The sequence below is a fragment of the Pseudophryne corroboree genome, chromosome 5 (genome assembly GCF_028390025.1).
Source record: "Pseudophryne corroboree isolate aPseCor3 chromosome 5, aPseCor3.hap2, whole genome shotgun sequence".
NCBI classification, from domain to species: Eukaryota; Metazoa; Chordata; class Amphibia; order Anura; family Myobatrachidae; genus Pseudophryne; species Pseudophryne corroboree.
The window spans coordinates 573,175,667-573,197,957 of NC_086448.1; the positions used below are offsets into that span (position 1 = coordinate 573,175,667).

The following is a 22,291-nucleotide window of genomic DNA, read 5'->3' on the forward strand; positions in this document are numbered from 1 at the left end:
AGGGAAAGTTTTGGGCAAAGTCATATGGTTCCATGAAAGACGTGGCTATGGGTTCATAAATCGAGATGACAACAAAAGGAATATCTTTGTACACTACACTGGCATTCAACCGAACAACCCAAGAATTTTTTTTCGAAGTCTGAGAAATGGAGAGACTGTAGAATTCAATGTAGTCAAAGGAGAAAATGGTGCAGAGGCAGTTAATGTAACCAGACTTGGTGGTGCTCCAGTCCAAGGCAGCAAGGATGAAGCATATTGCAACCATTATCGGAGCTTTTTGCATTGCAGTGGCACTTCAAGTAACTGTCATCAAGACCACCTACACAGTGATGATAGAGAATCGTCAGAAGAAGTTGAAAGTGTGGCAGAGGAAGAGAGCTCCTTCATCAGCAGCCTTACCAGAGGTGTCGCTACCACCATGCTATCCATGTCCAAATATCCAAGTGCAAAGTGCATTAAGGGAAGGTGTCACTGGTCAAGAAGTAGAGAAACAAAGAGGATCATTTCAAAGGAGTCTGCAGGGAATAGTCCAACCGCAACATCTTCAGGAACCACCACATCAGAGTAAACCCAGCGTGAAAGGCACCCATTCTAGAATAACACCCTTTAATCAACCAAATGTGCTTACCACTAATGGAAAGCAAGACACTGAAGGAATATCTAATTTAGCTATGACGGAAAGCATGGGGCCCCCTGAACAGAACTTTTTGGATTCTGTTATGCAAAAGTCTGAATCTTTTGTTCCTTAGGAACAATATTTTGGTTCCAAAGAGATAGATTTTTTAATGCAAAAGGTTTTTAGTAAGACAGGAAAGAGAACTATAGGTGCTCCATCTATTCAGCATACACAATAATGCAGTACAACTATTTATGTTGTTTATAATTGTTCAACGTGTATTGCTAAGGTTTCTCACATGTGAGGAAAATTGTAATTGCTGAATGTATATATTTTTGGGTATGCACAATTGTTATATATATAATTTTTCTCACAGCCAAACTGTAGTTGCTATTGCCTGGTGACATGCAATATTTCAGCGGGGTGGTATGTAATACCCACTATGTGGGTTGTGGTGATGCTGTTCATCGCACTGCAGCATTTAGACAGACAACTGTCCCAAATTCCCAGCAGCCTCTGCAGCTGCTCAGGAGGATAGGTGCACATCACATGACCGGTGTCAGGTGGTACAGTGTGACAGTTGAAAGTGAGCAGGAGTTGGAGCAGCCATCTTAGGGGAGATGATGGAGAGGGGAGTGGGGACGCAGATCCTCCCTTAGAGATGAGCAGTGAGCAGCCCACAGAGAAGCAGGCTCTCCACTCCACAATAAGCAGGTATCCAGCAGCCTTTACAGGGGATAGTGAGGCAGCAGTGCTTACTTGAGCAACTATCCCAACAGGACAGCTAAATAAGTCACTGTGGAGGTCTATAGTTTGTGACATCGCACAACTCGGCATTACAGCACACACCAAAGCTGCAGCATCAATTAACCCCTTGCTCTCCAAGTACATGGCGTGATATAGTTAAATATTACAGAGACTACTGCTGGTATTAGCAATTGGATGCTGCACACAGGAACAGCTTAACACTGTGAGATGCCTAAGTACTAATTGACTGCAGTTTGAGTTAGCAGCCTGTGACCTGAGATAGTTCGTCCAGGGAAATGCAGCATAGTACCCATAACTGAGAGCTACAGCTCATAGAACAGTAATAAAGGGGCTTAGCCGGATCATCTGGATCAATTACAGAGGACTATTCACTCAGAAAGTGACACAGTTACGCGTATGTGGTAGATAGCTTATATGAGAGAGACGGAGTATTAAAGCCAACAGTATAATTCTCTGCTGGCAGTTACTAGCAAACACCCTAAGCTCTTACAATAGACCGGGTTTGTCGGAAAGATACAAGGACACCAAAAGTATAGTTGTTACTGAGACCAGGAAAGATTGCTAAACTGTGCTGTTTATCGCTCACAGAGAGGAAAAATATTGCAACAATCCAAACAGGATCAGCAGTACTCCATATTATAAACTTTTACTTGTTCCCCACAGACTTTACAACCATTCTCAATACTTTTACCTAACCTTTAAGTCCGAATGCACTCAAGACTGTATCTACCTGTGGTTATATGGGGCCCCAATTGTAAATGTTCTAAACGTCATTGTTACTGTACCTTGTAATTTAAATGCAATAAGATTGTTCAGAGCACATACGTCTGCTTGTACTATATGATTCATTCTGGTATGTTAATTGAAATTGCTCTTGAATCGTTGAAAGTTCTTTGCAGCGGGGGAAGTTTCACTGAAGTTCTCCGGTAAAATAAAACAAATCTGTATCTTAATGTGTGTGTACTATGACCTAATTTGCATTGTACTGTGTCCTACAGTAGAGCCTTAGCTTTATAGAATTCCATGATACTCACCTTGATAGGTGTCACATAGACTGTACCGGCAGTGGTGTTGTCAGTTATTTTCGCCGAGTGCCTCCATTGTGTGGGATCTATATATATATATATATATATATAGCGGTCAGAGACGGCACTCTCCGGACTTTGAAAGAAGGAAAAAACAAGGCTAAGAGCCCTTAAGCAGCATTCAATGTTTTGGTTTTATTTAAAAACCTTCGTCAGGACATGTTGACTGCTGCTTAAGGGCTCTTAGCCTTGTTTTTTCCTGCTTACAAAGTCCGGAGAGTGCCGTCTCTGACCCCCGTATATTGTGCTGCTGCTACAGCTGGGAATGGCACCAGGGCCTTACGTTTAACTTTGGAAAGGAGTGTCGGCAAGTACCCCTGCTATCTATATATATATATATATATATATACACCATAATTCTATTATATTATATGTTAGAACGGATGTTGCAAAAAACATGCAATAAAAGGAGACAATACATAAATTAAAAACAGTAATACTTACACCCCGAGGAATCACATATCCTCCAAGGTTTGTATCATCTTCTAATGTCCGACTGGTAAACGGCACTGTAGGGGTCAATCTAAAACAAGAACGTGTTTGATAACCATGAATAAATCATAAAAGAAACTCTTGTACAGTTTTATTGATTTGTCTATTTTGCTGATTCCAGGCTATCATAAGATTTAACAAACAACAATTAATTAATTCCTAAGCATCAGACAGGTGTAATAAACTCAATGTTTAGGTAAACTGCTTAGCTGCACATAACAGGCATGTGAAAGTAGCTCCATGAATAGGCAGAACTACTGTATTGCCACTGCAGGGCAGCTAATTACCCTAGAACATAGGTTCTCAAACTCGGTCCTCATTACCCCACACAGTGCATGTTTTGCAGGTAACCCAGCAGGTGCACAGGTGTATTAATTACTCATAGACACATTTTAAAAAGTCCACAGGTGGAGCTCATTATTTCACTTGTGATTCTGTGAGGAGACCTGCAAAACATGCACTGTGTGGTGTCCTGAGGACCGAGTTTGAGAACCTGTGCCCTAGAAGTTAGGTAGAACCTGGGACGGCAGGTTTCACTACTAAGGCCATTACTTTGCTCTCATCTAATTGCAATCTTCTTTCCTATGGTAGTCCATTAGGAAATGCTAAATAATTTAACTTGATATATTGAAACACAACACAACATAGCATTAATGAAGTACAGTACTATCAGCTAGTGAGGTCAATAAACAAGCAATAATTGATTAGATTAGATAGTGCCACTGGAGCCATTATCTTAATCATTACACACAGGGGTCTATTTCCTATGCCTTGGAGAGAGATAAAGTGGGTAGAGATAAAGTACCAGCCAATCAGCTTCTAAGTTAGAAGCTGATTTTGAAAATTGACAGGGGCTGGTTGGTTAGTTGGTACTTTATCTCGCTACACTTTATCTCTCTCCAAGGCTTATGAAATAGACACCACAGTACCTTTACACCAGTAATTCATTGTGTACAAAATAAATGCCTATTAAAAGCAGATCAGGAGATATGTCCAAGTTTAATTAGGTCACATTTCCAGGGACAATACTCCCATTATATTTCTCACACATATGCACACACCACAAATATGGGCATCACAGGGGATTCTATAAATAATGTGCCCATATATGTGCAATATGACAAAGAATAGGCCCCAAGGGGTGGAGTGGTATCTCTGAGCTCTCTTCAGAATATTACTATGGGAACTTGGTGATTTTATGTTCCAACCATAGCTCAGTGTTCACTTCCTACTAAATGCAGCTAGAGTGTATTCATGAGCATATAAAAGACACATGCACATTGGGAATCATTTAGAGTAGAATGTAAATTAATCCAGTGGAAGGAGATAAGGCACCAAGGAGTAGAGGGAGGTTGTGGCCACCCAAAGTGACTATGGAGAAGGTGTGTGTGTTATGAGGGGTTATAGCCCTGATTGCTCACTTCCTTTCTGGGTACATCACTGTATTCATCTGTGAGTCTTTCCTAATTAATCCATACATAAATTTGATTGTATCTTAGACTTACAGCACTGTATGTCTGGAGAAGATGTATACAAGCATTTAAGTGTCAGTTGAGAAAGGAAAGGTTCTGTACATAAAGTAAGTGTTTCCTCACAAACAACTCTCAGGAGATGCCTGCTGTAATATACATGATTATGATGACACCAGCAATACTATTTAGCCATTTCTGATTGGCTGCACAATGACTCCTACATCTGATACAGTAGTTCTTCATTCATTAGTGTCATCACTAGATTATAACTCAAGTAGCAGCCGAGTATCTGTAATCTTTATTTGTCATGTCCATTAATACAGGAAAACTCCCATGTTAAATAGGCAATACTACTTTTGCATGTATTAATAGTATTATCAAAACCCTAGTTTTTCTTGTATATATGACACTTCATTACATTATATTTTGTATAAGTATATATAGAAAATGTAATTTCCATGTATGACTGACAGTGTAAAACTGCATGCTATTATTCAGGTAAGTAAACTCATTGGTATATCTGATGTAAGTTGGATGTTAGGAATACTGCTTTGGCTTAAGTTGGACACACATGTACAGTAAAAAGCTTCACATGTAAAATTATATCCAATGTTACCAAATTACACTATGCTTAGTATGCAAGGCCCGCTCACTTTCTTTTTTATAGTACAGTCCTTATTCTTGATCAGTACTGTAAAACGGGATGTGGTTACTATCCCAACGGTCAGGATCCCGGCGCATGAGATACCAGCGCTGGAATCCCGACTCACTACACAATACCAACACCAGAATCCCAAAAGGGTACAGAAACCTAATGCCGGAATCCTGGCTATCGGAATCACGCTCTCCAACACAGCGGTCAGGGTAATTACTACGCCGGGGATGGTGGGGTTAGGTTTAGTCAAACCCCATGGAATTTAAGATTAGGGGGTGTGTGTGTAGGGGGGTTAGGTTTAGGGTGTGAGGATGGGGGTTAGGGATAGGCACCACCACGGGATAAGGATTAAGCTGGGGCAGGGGAGATGGTTAGGTTTAGAGTGTGGGGAGGGGGGATTAGGTTTAGGCACCACCCAGGAGGGGGTTAGGGTTAGGCACCTAAAAGGGAGGGTTAGCATTAGGGCAGGGTTAGACTTCTTTACACTCCATGTTGGGATTTCAACTGTCAGGATGCCGCTGTTGGTCCCCTGACTGTTGGCATGCCGGCATTTCGTTCCCAACCTCTGTAAAACAAGTTAATTCTATTGAAATAAGAATAATAAGTTAATAATAATAATAATGATTATAACCTCATAGATTCCTTAATACATGACTTCAGATATGGCATCTGTTGTAAATGATAAGCAGTTGGTGACTGCATTGGTGACAAAGCATTCTGGATTTCCTCTAGAAGTTTTTCCTGCACATCACTGTGTCTTGAAAGATGAAATATCAACCACAATAAAGAATTTGCTGTCTGTAAGCAAGAATTTCAGTTAGATTTCAATATAAGGTAATTATAGTGTTATAAAAAAAGTAGGTACTGTACATCACAAAACTGTATTTGTTCTGTGTGTCAAATACATAGACTCGTTAGCAGATGTTCAATTATATATAACTAGGATATACATTTTTGTAAAATATTACAATCACTACATTTTACAGTTTTCTCAGAAATACTTATGTGATATGGATGTATGCCTAGAATATCACAAACACAAAGACAAACACGTTCTAGATTTTTGAGGATGTGAACAATAACTTTAGAAAGATTGTCTAGCTGATTTGTAGATGCCTGGAAAAGAAAACTTAAAGGCAGTGGATTCGACATGCGGCCCTCCAACTGCTGTAGAACTACCCATGTTCTGCCACAGGCTAAAACTGTGTCAGGGAATGCTGGGACGTGTAACACAGAAATCTAGAATTTGAGGGCAGATAGGAACCACTTGGCCTATCTACTCTGCTGTAAACACGTGTACACACACACACTTACAGTACGCACAATGGTTCATTTATTTTTATGTATTTTTTGTCAGGAGCCAATAAACCTACAACTGTATTTTTCGGTTGTTGGAGGAAAGTGCAGTACCTGTAGGAAACCCATGCAAGCACGTGGAGAATATACAAACTCCACACAGGGCAATGGTGAGAATGAAACCCATGACCATGCTGTGAGGCAGTAATGTTAACAATTACACCATCTGTACTGCCCTATATAGCTTTGTGACAGCGAGGGGCTGCATTTGAAAACCCCTGATTTAGGGGATGATGCTTCATTGCCTATCCGTTTGATAGATAGACAGTGTCTAGTTAGACAGTCAATAGATAGAAACCATATATTAGACAGACATTAGGTCGACAGGGTCAAAAGGTCGACAGGTCAAAAGGTCAACATGGTCAAAAGGTCGACGTGAAAATTGTCGACATAAAAAAGATAGACAAATGTTTTTTTTTAAATGTAACATGTTTTTGGATTATTTCATACTTTCTCTATCCATGTCGGCATAGAGTTGGTTATAAACCTTGTGGCGAGCGCAGCGAGCCACCGTGCCCGAAGCATGGCGAGCAAAGCGAGCCCCGCGAGGGTATGCCTTTCTACAATTGGGGGTCCCAGATGACAAAACTATCCACACAAACCACAAAAATGCAAAAAACATGGTGTCTACCTTTTTCATGTCGACCATTTTTATGTCGACCTTTTGACCCTGTCGACCTTTTGACTTGTCGACCTTTTCCATGTCGACCTCTTGACCCTGTCGACCTTTTGACCCTGTCGACCTAATGTCCATCTAACATATGGTGTCTATCTATTGACTGTCTAACTAGACACTATCTATCTTTCATACCGGAACCGCTTCATTGAATGCTCATCCGTTTGATGAGGTTATACGGGAGGCTCTCGATATATCGTCTGTTGGGATCCTGGCGCTCAGCATACCAGAGCCGGGATCCCAACAGCCGGTATACTGACAACTATTCTTCCTCTTAAGATGTCCACGTCACCCCTGGAGGGAGAATAAATAGCGTGGCGCATGTAGCGCACTACCGTGCCCACAGCAAGCTCAAAGGTGCTCTTTTGCACTAGCCCCGCTGCCAGCATTCTGGTGGTCAGAATCTCGGCGCCGGTATGCTGGGTGCCGGGATCCCAACAGCCGGCCAATCATAGTACACCCGGGTATACAATGGGTGCACTCAAGTACAATCAATGCAATTATATGTATTTTGGCGGTATCTGCACTTATGACCAAGAGATGGAATTGGGGTGTGATAGGGTGACGTTCAGTGAGAGTGTTTTAATGCAAATGTGGACTGGACCTAAGGAAAATAAACCTTTTTGTAGCTAGTATATTAATGTTGCTCTTGGGATAAGCACAGCTTTGCAGTTTGCATAGGGATAAACATGTTAATTTTTTCAGAGCACATTTCTTTATTTTTTGAGCAACATATACCTAATTTACTTTCAACTCTGTATCAGCCCTTAGTCACGTCTGGATATATTAGTGTCATGTGATAAATTGAGATCTTTAGATGTCAGTCAACCAGGAATGATTGTGTATTTTTCATAGAAATACAAGTATAAGTTTTACACTTCAATTGTGAGAATCCATCTGAGAACGGTACTATAAATAACCTTTCTGCTGTGTGGCCTTGGGGGAAAAAAAGCTATCTGTTGCTTTGTAACATTACAGTTTGCATAATTGAAATATATATTACTGTTTAAAAAAAGCAATAATCACACATATACTGTAGTTACAGTACAATAATTTCTTCCATAAAAGCAGGAAAAGCATGAAATGATGCTATAAGTTTACAACTCGTTCCACATTCATTTGAACATTTTGCATTGATTGCAAAATTGTTTCATTTATCATGTCTGGACTGAATTACGTAGGCATTTAGCACCTCATGGTACTGTTTCTGGGGGGTCATTCCGACCTGTTTGCACGCAGCGGTTCTTCGCTGCTGTGCGAATGGGTCAGATCTGCACATGTGCGGCGACCGCAATGCGCACACGTGTCATTGCCCAGCGACAGCCATCGCTGGGCAACAACCAGAAGAGAGAAGAAAGTGATCACTAGCGCCATCGCAAGAAGATTGACAGCGGGGAGGCGTTCCCGGGGCGGATACTCACCATTTTCCGGGCGTGGAGATCCGAAGACAGGCGTGTCCAGGTGTTTGAGGGTGGATGTCTGACGTCAGGACCGGGACCTTCATCGCTGGATCCGTCGCACAGGGTAAGTAAGTCTGACCTTGGTCTTGTTTTGCAGGAAACTTTTTTAGCATAGCAGGGCTGCACAAGCGATCACAGCCCTGCTATGCTACAATACACTCCCCCATAGGTGGAGTCAAGTTGATCGCACGAGCAGCAAAAAGTTGCTACGTGCGATCAACTCGGAATGAGGGCCCTAGTTCCCACTGTTTGTTTGTTCATATCATGTAAATGTGGCTGAAAACCAATATGCAGTATGATGTAGAATAAAGACAGAGACTGACTCATCCCACACAAAAACAAATGTGTTAGATTTTAGGAAGGCTGACTGACAGAGATTGGAAGATGTATAAGTGATTATTTGGCAGAGTGAAGGAACTTGAAAGGAGTGCAGGAGAGGTGGTACAAAGTAAGTTACCAGGTAGCAGGCAGGATACAGAAGAGCACAAAGCTGGAGCATGCAAACAGTAACATGCAAAATCCATAGTAGGCATGGTCTACATGAAAAAGGTGACTATTTAAAGCAGCTGGCACAAATGAGCATCAACACAAGAATGGAATGAAGATTCTTTATGGGAGGCATACTTTAGAAAATAATATTAATGTATGCAATTGCGATAAAATGTAGCTTTTATTAATAAAGTATTATAAATTTAATTGGCTACTATTAAAATGAGAGTAAAAAAAATATATGGATAGATTAAAATATAAAAAATTGAGACAACTCATAACTGTAGAATTTAAGCCTCAATAAAACAGAATCACACATTTCCCAAGTATTCAAGGAACCTAATAAATGAGACCACAATTGGACCACAGAATGAATAAATTATCAACACAATTAACAGAACTGATAAAATCTAGTGTTAGTCATTTTGTACCAGTGCTAGGATATATATAAAGGAGAGCTTAGGGTGAGGGCTGACAGCTGTATCTGTTGTTTTCCTGTGTGTTAAGTAGCAGATAACAGGAAAAGAGGTGTATCTGCTTTTGGATAGGGTTGCAGAAAGGGCCCTGGTAGGAAAACCTAGTGCAGGGTATAATTACTCCATATCACAGTGAGAGTGCACTTGATACATATAGAGAAATAAGATGGCAATTGTAAATTATTCTCAAGTGGCCGGTAACACAAACCAAAATTTGATGTCAATTTGCAATGATATTGGTAACTATTTTAATGGCAAACACAACAATGGGGGTCATTCCGAGTTGTTCGCTCATTGCCGATTTTCGCAACGGAGCGATTATGGCAAAAATGCCCATGCACATGGTTTGAGTGTGCATGCGGTTAGTATTTTAACACAAAACTCAGTAGATTTACTCACGCCCGAACGAAGATTTTTCATCGTTGAAGTGATCGTAGTGTGATTGACAGCAAGTGGGTATTTCCGGGTAGAAACTGGCCATTTTCTGGGAGTGTGCGGAAAAACGCAGGCGTGCCAGGGAAAAACGCGGGAGTTTCTGGAGAAACGGGGGAGTGGCTGGCCGAACGCTGGGCGTGTGTGTGACGTCAAACCAGGAACGAAACTGACTGAACTGGTCGCTATTTGTGAGTAAGTCTCGAGCTACTCAGAAACTGCTAAGAATTTTCTATTCGCAATTCTGCTAATCTTTCGTTCGCAATTCTGCTAAGCTAAGATACACTCCCAAAGGGCGGCGGCTTAGCGTGTGCAATGCTGCTAAAAGCAGCTAGCGACCGAACAACTCGGAATCACCCCCAATATCATAGTTAAATGCTGCTGTTGGAAAAACGCAGGCAGATCATGGCCATTTTTCAGGGTGTGTATCTGATGTCACTTGCAATGCATTGCAACTAAAAATACGTCGCTGGTGCAACTACATTATCATTATTCTGAGTAGCCCTGGGTCAACCACAATTGTCCATGGTACTCGATTTTGAATTAAAAGGTGCAATACTAAAGGCAACAGACGGTAACAAAACGGTTAGAAAAAGCACAAGGAAAAAGAAGCCAGTGTGGTTTGTGAAAGCAAGAAAGTTAACCTTTAGGAAATATAAGCAGACACAGAATAATGAAGACAAATAGATGTTTCTTGTTAGACAGAAGGAGATAAGGTAATCAGATGTGCAAAGGCACAGGCTGAGGAGAAAATGGCCCAGTCAACAGGTAAAATATTTTTTTAGATATACTGTATATGTGAAAAGAGAAAAACAAAAGGATGAATAATAGGACTAACGATGGAGATTGGGAGTCTTGTCGAGGGAGAGAAGGTAATAGCAGATCATCTTAATAATTGTTTTCGCTCAGTATTTACTACTAAAAGAAAAGGGAAGGGGCCACCATTAAGTTGAAAGCATATTAATAAAAACGAGGTATATGCAAGTACATTTACAGAGAAGAAGCAGAATTCTCATAGCTAAAACTGGAAAAATCAGTATGGTCAGATCGTATACTGTACATCCAAGGATCAGGAGTGGATTTAGGGGTGAGGGAGCCCCTAGGCACAACAGTAATGGCCACCCCTGCCTGCCTAATTTTATACATTTTATTAATTGGTTATAAGACCTCATTTGATGAAAGCTAATTTGATAGAATAATAAAAAATACACTAACTATGCCATTTTAATTATGTATACATATTTACTAAGTAGGACAGCTTATAAGAGCATTATGTGCATGTGATATCCATTTTCACTCCATTCAAGATGCATATGGTACAGTACTGTAGAAATATTTTGCAATTACTGGTACAAGCATCCAACCGCCACCCCCAAATAAGTGCCGCCCCTTGGCATTTGCATCATGTGCCTAATGGGAAATTTGCCATTACCAAGGATCTTAAAAGAGCATAAGGGGGTGCTAGTAGCAACATTCACAGAATTATTCAACCAGTCACTAGCTACATGAGTAACTCCAGAGGAGTTCCACTGTAAAGAGCAAATGTAGTTCCACTACACAAAAATGGAAACAAGGAAGAGGCAAGCAACTACTGACCAGTGAGCCTTACATTAGTAGTAGGGAAACTGAAAGAGCTGTAGAATATTTAAAATTCAGAAATTTACTGGATCCCAAACAGCATGGATTTACAGAGGGGAGATCATGTCAAACAAATCTGAGTTACTTTTTTGACTGGATGAATAGATCATGAAGGGGGGGGGGGGCTAGATGTAGCTTATCTAGACTTTAGTAAGGCTTTTGACACTGTCCCACATCATACACTGTTAAATAAACTTGAAAGCTTGGTTGAATGAATAAGGTCTTGGTTGCAGGGTAGAAAACAAAGCGTTGTAGTAAATGGAGCGCATTTGCAGGAGGGAAAGGTTACTAGTAAAGTACCTTAGGGATCTGTAATGGTGACATTGCATATGGTATTGAAGCGAAAGTATGCCTTTTTGCTGATGACACAAAGGTATGCAACTATTTAGACACACCAGGAGGGGTAAAACAAATGATTGATGGTCTAGATAGACTAGAGGAATGGTCAAGAGCATGGCAACTACAATTAAATGCCAAGAAATGCAAAATAATGCACTTAGGTTTAAACTTTCAAAATTCCAACAGCTAAATACAGTATTAATGGAACTATAATGGAAACTACTGAGGAGGACACTGATCTAGGTAGGTATCACTATTTCAGATGACTTAAAAGCAGTATAGAAAAGCAATAAAATGCAAAGTATGCTGCCTCTAGTCTACAATGCAAAGATGAGCCATGTGAGTGGTTTAATAGTAAAAGAGTCCTTCTAAAGTAAGTGAGTGAGGGTACATGAGTTTGTCCTGCATACAGAAGATTTGGTCCCAGTTATGTGAGGCCAAATTAATTTTTTTTCCAAGACCATTATAAATTCCCTTTCAGTCCCAGACATCCAAAGATGTTAATGACAGGAAGTACCAATTAGTAGCCGCTTTGTCCAAGATTGCAACTTCTAATTGTCCTCCTGCTTATTTCTCTCCACAGCATAGTTTAAGTTGGGTCCATGAGATCCATGGAGCCCATGACTGCTTGGAGGGAGGAAAGGAGATGACCTCTAGCTTACAATTCAGCTTTAATTTTTGGCAAATTTTACTATTGCTATTCCTCATTAATACATAGTAATATTCACTTACAGTTTCTACTCCTCCAATCTGGAGATCAGTAAGAAGACCAGGCAGCTGTTTCTTTGTGAGCAGTTGATCAGAGCAGATTGCAGTAAGTAAGTCATCCTTCTTAGCAGTGCTGGAATTTAGTCGTGCATCAATATACTTTTTTGCTGAGGCAATTAAATACAGATAAAAGGAAATAAATAAAACATAAATTTGCAGCAAAGTGGGGTCAGTAAATCAGTATAGCAGGTATTATAGGCAAGGTCTGGATTAAGTGGCAAACTGGACAGTCATAGTCATAGACAAAGGTTTAGTTAACTAGAAAAAGTAAGTTACCAGGTAGCAGGCAGGATACAGAAGAGCACAAAGCTGGAGCATGCAAACAGTAACATGCAAAAGCCATAGTAGGCATGGTCTACGTGATAAAGGTGACTATTTAAAGCAGCTGGCACAAATGAGCATCAACACATGAATGGAATGAAGATTCTTTATGGGAGGCATACTTTAGAAAATAATATTAATGTATGCAATTGCGATAAAATGTAGCTTTCATTAATAAAGTAATATAAAGTCAATTGGCTACTATTAAAATGAGAGTTAAAAAAAAAATATTGATAGATTAAAATATAAAAAAGTGGGACAACTCATAACTGTAGAAGTTAAGCCTCAATAAAATAGAATCACACATTTCCCAAGTATTAAAGGAACCTAATAAATGAGACCACAATTAGACCGCAGAATGAATAAATCATCAACACAATTAACAGAACTGATAAAATCTAGTGTTAGTCATTTTGTACCAGTGCTAGCATATATATAAAGGAGAGCTTAGGGTGAGGGCCGACAGCTGTATCTGTTGTTTTCCTGTGTGTTAAGTAGCAGATAACAGGAAAAGAGGTGTATCTGCTTTTGGATAGGGTTGCAGAAAGGGCCCTGGTAGGAAAACCTAGTGCAGGGTATAATTACTCCATATCACAGTGGGAGTGCACCTGATACATATAGAGAAATAAGATGGCAGTTGTAAATTATTCTCAGGTGGCCGGTAACATAATCCAAAATTTGATGTCAATTTGCAATGATATTGGTAACCATTTTAATGGTAAACACAACAATATCAGAGTTAAATGCTGCTATTGAAATTAGCTTAGTATGGTTATAGGTATACAGATTGTGGTCAAGTACTTCTGCTTTCTACTGCTGAGTAATATAACAAAACACCATAATAACCAAAATATGTAGCTAAAGGGAAGATACTGGTCTTAGGGCCTTATTCAGCTTCAGTTGCAAAATTGCAAAATAGCAAATCGGGCGATTATCGGCAGACAACGCATGCGCTGCGATCCTATTGCATGTGCATGAAGGCTAAATTGCAAACGCATTTTTAATGAAATGCAATCGCAATTTGATTGACAGAAAAGTGACCATTTATGCGTGTTACTATGGTGTTTCTGGGGAGTGGTTGGAAAACGCAGGCGGATCGTGGCCATTTTTCGGGGTGTGTATTTGACGTCAGTTGCAATGCATTTCGACTAAAGTCATGGCGCTGGTGCAACTGCATTATCATTATTCTGAGTAGCCCTGGGTCAACCACAATTGTCGATGGTACTTGATTTCTGCGTATGCATCGCTATTTTGCAATGGCATCGGTGGGCATCTTTTGCTTTTCTGTGCGGTTCTTCACATGCAATTTTTAGCAGTAGCAGGATTCAGAAAATCACAATTTCTGTCTCAATAGTGATCCAAGCTGAATTAGGCACTCAACTCCAAATGCCGGTCTGTGCAGAGGACTGGTATTCTATTGGTCTAACATGGGTTTCACCATTGGTGGCTTGCTCACAAGTGTGGCCATTGGGTAGTAAGTCATCATCGGTGAAACATGTGTTATTCTTTCTGTATGCATACTGTACTTTGTCACACTACATAGGTACACATTTATCATTTCGATTTTGGGGAATAATGTGCAGAAACTGAACTTTCTGCATTTTTTTTTATTTTTTGAGTTACTATTACTCTATATTTACGTTACTGTATGTTTAAAGAAGTAAATGGCAATATCACAAATATATTCTCCATTACTTAATAATTAGTGCCTCTTCTTAACAAAATTGCCAATTTCATTCTGTGTATGGGAACCACACTTTTTTTCAATGTACATTTTTTCTGTCACATTTATTCTGTCATTACCATGGTACCATTTCCAAAACAGTCCAAGGTTATGTTATATTTTTAATATTTCTCCTATGCTGTCAAATAATTTTTATTCTGCCATCCTTATCTTGCTTCTAGGGTCTGCAGCTGATGCAGTATTTTGAAGCCACTGTGTTTTGTAGAGATGAGCGGGTTCGGTTTCTCTGAATCCGAACCCGCCAGAACTTCATGTTTTTTTTCACGAGTCCGAGCGACTCGGATCTTCCCGCCTTGCTCGGTTAACCCGAGCGCGCCCGAACGTCATCATGCCGCTGTCGGATTCTCGCGAGGCTCGGATTCTATCGCGAGACTCGGATTCTATATAAGGAGCCGCGCGTCGCCGCCATTTTCACACGTGCATTGAGATTGATAGGGAGAGGACGTGGCTGGCGTCCTCTCCGTTTAGACACTTGATTTACTAATTTTGGGGAGCATTAGGAGTACTCAGTAGTGTACAGTGCAGAGTTTTGCTGATAGTGACCAGTGACCACCACTTTTATTTATAATCCGTTCTCTGCCTGAAAAAAGCGATACACAGCACACAGTGACTCAGTCACATACATACCATATCTGTGTGCACTGCTCAGGCTCAGGCCAGTGTGCTGCATCATCTATATATATTATATATCTGTCTGACTGCTCAGCTCACACAGCTTATAATTGTGGGGGAGACTGGGGAGCACTACTGCAGTGCCAGTTATAGGTTATAGCAGGAGCCAGGAGTACATAATATTATATTAAAATTAAACAGTGCACACTTTTGCTGCAGGAGTGCCACTGCCAGTGTGACTAGTGACCAGTGACCTGACCACCAGTATATAATATTAGTAGTATACTATCTCTTTATCAACCAGTCTATATTAGCAGCAGACACAGTACAGTGCGGTAGTTCACGGCTGTGGCTACCTCTGTGTCGGCACTCGGCAGCCCGTCCATAATTGTATATACCAGTGACCTAACCATGGTTTTTTTTTCTTTCTTTATACATACATACTAGTTACGAGTATACTATCTCTTTATCAACCAGTCTATATATTAGCAGCAGACACAGTACAGTGCGGTAGTTCACGGCTGTGGCTACCTCTGTGTCGGCACTCGGCAGCCCGTCCATAATTGTATATACCAGTGACCTAACCGTGGTTTTTTTTTCTTTCTTTATACATACATACTAGTTACGAGTATACTATCTCTTTATCAACCAGTCTATATATTAGCAGCAGACACAGTACAGTGCGGTAGTTCACGGCTGTGGCTACCTCTGTGTCGGCACTCGGCAGCCCGTCCATAATTGTATATACCAGTGACCTAACCGTGGTTTTTTTTTCTTTCTTTATACATACATACTAGTTACGAGTATACTATCTCTTTATCAACCAGTCTATATATTAGCAGCAGACACAGTACAGTGCTGTAGTTCACGGCTGTGGCTACCTCTGTGTCGGCACTCGGCAGCCCGTCCATAATTGTATATACCAGTGACCTAACCGTGGTTTTTTTTTCTTTCTTTATACATACATACTAGTTACGAGTATACTATCTCTTTATCAACCAGTCTATATATTAGCAGCAGACACAGTACAGTGCGGTAGTTCACGGCTGTGGCTACCTCTGTGTCGGCACTCGGCAGCCCGTCCATAATTGTATATACCACCTAACCGTGGTTTTTTTTCTTTCTTTATACATACATACTAGTTACGAGTATACTATCTCTTTATCAACCAGTCTATATATTAGCAGCAGACACAGTACAGTGCGGTAGTTCACGGCTGTGGCTACCTCTGTGTCGGCACTCCGCAGCCCGTCCATAATTGTATATACCAGTGACCTAACCGTGGTTTTTTTTTCTTTCTTTATACATACATACTAGTTACGAGTATACTATCTCTTTATCAACCAGTCTATATATTAGCAGCAGACACAGTACAGTGCGGTAGTTCACGGCTGTGGCTACCTCTGTGTCGGCACTCGGCAGCCCGTCCATAATTGTATATACCAGTGACCTAACCGTGGTTTTTTTTTCTTTCTTTATACATACATACTAGTTACGAGTATACTATCTCTTTATCAACCAGTCTATATATTAGCAGCAGACACAGTACAGTGCGGTAGTTCACGGCTGTGGCTACCTCTGTGTCGGCACTCGGCAGCCCGTCCATAATTGTATATACCACCTAACCGTGTTTTTTTTTTCTTTCTTTATACATACATACTAGTTACGAGTATACTATCTCTTTATCAACCAGTCTATATATTAGCAGCAGACACAGTACAGTGCGGTAGTTCACGGCTGTGGCTACCTCTGTGTCGGCACTCGGCAGCCCGTCCATAATTGTATACTAGTATCCAATCCATCCATCTCCATTGTTTACCTGAGGTGCCTTTTAGTTGTGCCTATTAAAATATGGAGAACAAAAATGCCACTCCTAGATGGGCCCGGTGTTTGTGTCGGCCACTAGGGTCGCTAATCTTACTCACACAGCTACCTCATTGCGCCTCTTTTTTTCTTTGCGTCATGTGCTGTTTGGGGAGGGTTTTTTGGAAGGGACATCCTGCGTGACACTGCAGTGCCACTCCTAGATGGGCCCGGTGTTTGTGTCGGCCACTAGGGTCGCTTATCTTACTCACACAGCGACCTCGGTGCAAATTTTAGGACTAAAAATAATATTGTGAGGTGTGAGGTATTCAGAATAGACTGAAAATGAGTGTAAATTATGGTTTTTGAGGTTAATAATACTTTGGGATCAAAATGACCCCCAAATTCTATGATTTAAGCTGTTTTTTAGTGTTTTTGGAAAAAAACACCAGAATCCAAAACACACCCGAATCCGACAAAAATAATTCGGTGAGGTTTTGCCAAAACGCGTTCGAACCCAAAACACGGCCGCGGAACCGAACCCAAAACCAAAACACAAAACCCGAAAAATTTCAGGCGCTCATCTCTAATGAATAGCACATGGTCAAACTTGCATTTCCTTTCCACTGCAAAGGTATGAGGTGGAATTTCAAGTTACCTGGAAATATTCACCATTGTAGATGCAAAATTAAGCTACTGTATCTTATATAAACGGGGGAGGGGTCCTGGGGTGCACACCGGTAATGAGAGTTGCGACCCTGCGGAGACCTTTCAGTAGAACTGCATACAAAGAAAAAGGTTGCAGGTGCACAATTCAAACATTACCAATTTATTAATAATAATAATTGCAATAAAATTTTGCATTTTAAGCGAGGTTCTTCGCATAGTTATGGCCATAAGTAACGGCTTGCCCACCGCGTCCAGGTGACCTCATTAGTCGGGCAAGTCCCTAACATTTTGGGGGGTACAAATCTAGGGTGCGAGACCCCCCAAAATGAAGCAGCTGAGTGACCCCAGGGCAACACAAAAGTGAAAAAATATATAGTGAAAAAGTGAAAATAGGTTAGTGAAAGAGGCTGCTGAAAACAGCAGGGGTAAATTAGTGAGAGGTAATGAAGGGGGAGATAAAGTAGTGAGAGGTAAAGTAGTGAAAAGTGAAGGTAGGAAATGAATTACATTGAAACAAAACACACGATAGGGATGAAAGTAAATATGAAAATAAGTGTTAATATGTGTTGCTCCTGAGGCAAAACAGCCACAACAGTCCAGGGGGACCCACACCCCGGAAATGCACCCCCATCTGATAATCCAATATACATTTGTGCAGGACTCACCTTGCTCTGCATGCAGTCTAAGAAATGTCAGGAACCTAATTAAAACCAATATATAGGACAGGTGGGCGTGGGTGCTACCACCAGGCAGAAGGGGTCTCTGGCCTTCTATTGTGTATGTGAATACACAGCATTAGATATACAGGGGAGGGGTCCTGGGGTGCACACCGGTAATGAGAGGTGCGACCCTGCGGAGACCTTTCAGTAGAACTGCATACAAAGAAAAAGGTTGCAGGTGCACAATTCAAACATTACCAATTTATTAATAATAATAATTGCAATAAAATTTTGCAATTATTATTATTAATAAATTGGTAATGTTTGAATTGTGCACCTGCAACCTTTTTCTTTGTATGCATCTTATATAAACAAGTCAGTACTGTATGTTGAAGGATATACTCTTATGCTAATTATTCTTTGAACAATCTTGCCCTGCATAGACAAGTTTGTGTCAGGCTTCCTGAAGTCCTCAAAGACATTGTGGTGCAAATTACTTAGAGCGTCAGCGTACTATGTAATTATCCCTCAAGATTGAACCTGTGACTTGTGCCAGCTTCAATGAGTTGCCAACCCATGCCATTATTGGTTTTACCCAGTCTGGGATAAATGGTAACAGTATGGCTAAGTGACTTATGTCATGGCATTCTAATGTGCATTGTATTTAAGAGCTAATGCTCTGTTACTGTGAACTTTTTTGTTTGGAAAGTGGATGGACAGTGACCAGGAAAACACCTTGGTGAATTCCTTTCCATATTACAAGCAGTTTCCAGGACCTATACTCAGGAGGCCACTGGAATTAACTGTACATGTAAACTTGGGAGTGTGGATTTTATACCCACCAAAATCTGGTACGCTGCTCAGTCTTTGGATGGTGGATATCTTGTGTTTTTAATGTAAATTAATAAATGGTATTTCACTATTTTAGAATTATTTTCTCCTTTTTAGTGTATCGGTTATATATGGAGGAATAGGGAGTTGGAGGATATCTACAACCATGCGGATATAAAGTAGGATTACATTATTGTGATTATGACTTGACTTTTAGAAATTACATCTGTGGGTGAACATATAAATTGTAAATTTATCCTTTTGATGAAAATCTGTTCTTAATACTGAAGCTGTATTAGGCACCAATATTTCTCATACGTCCTAGAGGATGCTCGGGTCCATTTCATGACCATGGGGTATAGACGGTTCCGCAGGAGCCATGGGCACATTATGACTTTTCAAAGGGTGTGAACTGGCTCCTCCCTCTATGCCCCTCCTCCAGACCTCAGTTTTAGAAATGTGCCCAGGCAGTCTGGATGCACTCCAGGGGAGCTCTACTGAGTTTCTCTGAAAAGACTTATGTTAGGTTTTTTATTTTCAGGGAGAACTGCTGGCAACAGTCTCCCTGCTTCGTGGGACTGAGGGGGCCGAAGTAGGAACCAACTTCATAAAGAGTTTCATGGCTCTGCTTCTGGCTGACAGGACACCATTAGCTCCTGAAGGGTACTGAACGCTAACCGTGTCTAGATGCTCACTCCCACAGCGCGCCGTCACCCCCCTCACAGAGCCAGAAGTCAGAAGACAGGTGAGTGTTAGAAGATGAATCTTCAATCAAGATAGTGATGGCTAAAGGTACAGCGCGGCTGGCGGGAGCGCAGCGTGCCATTGCTGCCCACACATACACAGAGCACTGCAGGGTGCAGGGTGCAGGGGGGCGCCCTGGGCAGCAAATAACCTTGTAAATTGGCTAAAAGGGGGCATAAGATGCCAAGGCACAGCCCTACCCCCGCCAGTATAAATATTAGGTGAAAAATCTTTGAGGGGAAACGCGCCATTGCGGGGGCGGAGCTTCCTCCTCAGTCAGCCAGCACACTGCTCAGCGCCATTTTCTCTCTCTCCTCAGCTGCAGAGACAATGCTGGTCCTCCTACACTACTGAATACAAGTATGAGGGTGCAAAACAAGGGGGGGCACAGTGAATTTGGTGCTTTACAGGGTGTATTTACACTATAAAAAAGCGCTTGTGTCAGTGGCCATTCTGTGTTCACAGACATTGTGTACTGGTGCTGGGGTTGTGAACTGGATGCTCCTAACTGTGTCCTTCTGACAGATTTTACTGTGGGTCTGTCCCCTATAAGTCCCAGAGTGTCTGTGGTGTGTGTGTGCACGCGTGGGACATGTCTGAGGCAGGGAGTTCTTCCCCTGAGGAAGCCATTTTAGAGACACAGAGGGGTAAATTTACTAACATTCGTAATTTTCCGTTTGAGGTCAAAGTTCAATCACGAATGACATCGAAAGTGTAAATATGCAACTTTTTGCATTTATTACGACTAATTTACTAAGCTGCCGTATTCTGCATTTTCGGTTTTTCCGATGTCGATGTCATTCGATTTTTTAGGCAGTGTTTTACGTGAGTGACTTGTAAAACACTGCCGACTTTAATACAATGAATCTCGGCCGGATCTGAGAGATCTGTGCTGGGCTTCATTGTGCACCTTGTAAAAAAAAAAAAAAATGTTTAAGCTTTAAAAAAAAATTGCGTGGGGTCCCCCCTCCTAAGCAAAACCAGCCTCGGGCTCTTTGAGCCGGTCCTGGTTGCAAAAATATGGGGAAAAAATTGACAGGGGTTCCCCCATATTTAAACAACCAGCACCGGGCTCTGCGTCTGGTCCTGGTTCCAAAAATACGGGGGACAAAAAGCGTAGGGGTCTCCCGTATTTTTGTAACCAGCACCGGGCTCCACTAGCTGGACAGATAATGCCACAGCCGGGGGTCACTTTTATACAGCGCCCTGCGGCCGTGGCATTAAATACCCAACTCGTCACCCCTGGCCGGGGTACCCTGGAGGAGTGGGAACCCCTTAAATCAAGGGGTCCCCCCCTCCAGCCACCCAAGGGCCTAGGGGGGAAGCCCGAGGCTGTCCCCCCCATCCAATGGGCTGCGGATAGGGGGCTGATAGCCTTTGTTGTAAGTTATGAATATTGTTTTTAGTAGTAGTACTACAAGTCCCAGCAAGCCTCCCCCGCAATCTGGTACTTGGAGAACCACAAGTACCAGCATTCGGCAGAAAACCGGGCCCGCTGGTACCTGTAGTACTACTACTAAAAAAATACCCCAATAAAGACATAACACACACACCTTGAAAGTATAACTTTAATGCATACATACACACCACCATATACACATACTTACCTTATGTTCACACGAGGGTCGGTCCTCTTCTCCATGTAGAATCCATGGTGTACCTGTTGAAAAAATTCAACTCACCAAATCCAGTGTAGAGGGCTCCTCGGGAAATCCATTTGTAATCCACGTACTTGTAAAAATAAAAAAACGGACACCCGACCACGAACTGAAAGGGGCCCCATGTTTTCACATGGGACCCCTTTCCCCGAATGCCAGAAACCCCCTCTGACTTATGTCTAAGAGGGTTTCTTCAGCCAATCAGGGAGCGCCACGTTGTGGCACCCTCCTGATCGGCTGTGTGCTCCTGTACTGTCTGACAGGCGGCACACGGCAGTGTTACAATGTAGCGCCTATGCGCTCCATTGTAACCAATGGTGGGAACTTTGTGGTCAGCGGGTGACCGAAAGTAACCTCACCGCTGACCACAAAGTTCCCACATAAATTAGTGAAAAATATACAATATATGATTGTGGCTATAAGGGAAGTTTTGGAAGTTACAGAAGCCCATCCTGTACCTCAGGAGATGGCCTATTTCTATAAAGAAAAGAAATCTAAGGTTGTTTTCCCTCCTTCCCACGAGCTAAA

At 41.5% G+C, this 22,291-nt stretch overlaps 1 protein-coding gene across 1 annotated transcript in view; it reads right to left on the reverse strand.

Annotated features, from left to right (window-relative positions):
• LOC134929631 (1,25-dihydroxyvitamin D(3) 24-hydroxylase, mitochondrial-like) overlaps window positions 1-22,291 on the reverse strand; it is a 110,685-nt gene that overhangs the window by 16,547 nt on the left and 71,847 nt on the right. Inside the window, exons 7-9 of the mRNA XM_063925214.1 lie at window positions 12,687-12,829; window positions 5,720-5,886; window positions 2,914-2,992 (exon numbers count right to left, since the gene is read on the reverse strand). Of these exons, the coding sequence (XP_063781284.1) occupies window positions 2,914-2,992; window positions 5,720-5,886; window positions 12,687-12,829 (389 nt within the window). The remainder of the gene's footprint in view (window positions 1-2,913; window positions 2,993-5,719; window positions 5,887-12,686; window positions 12,830-22,291) is intronic.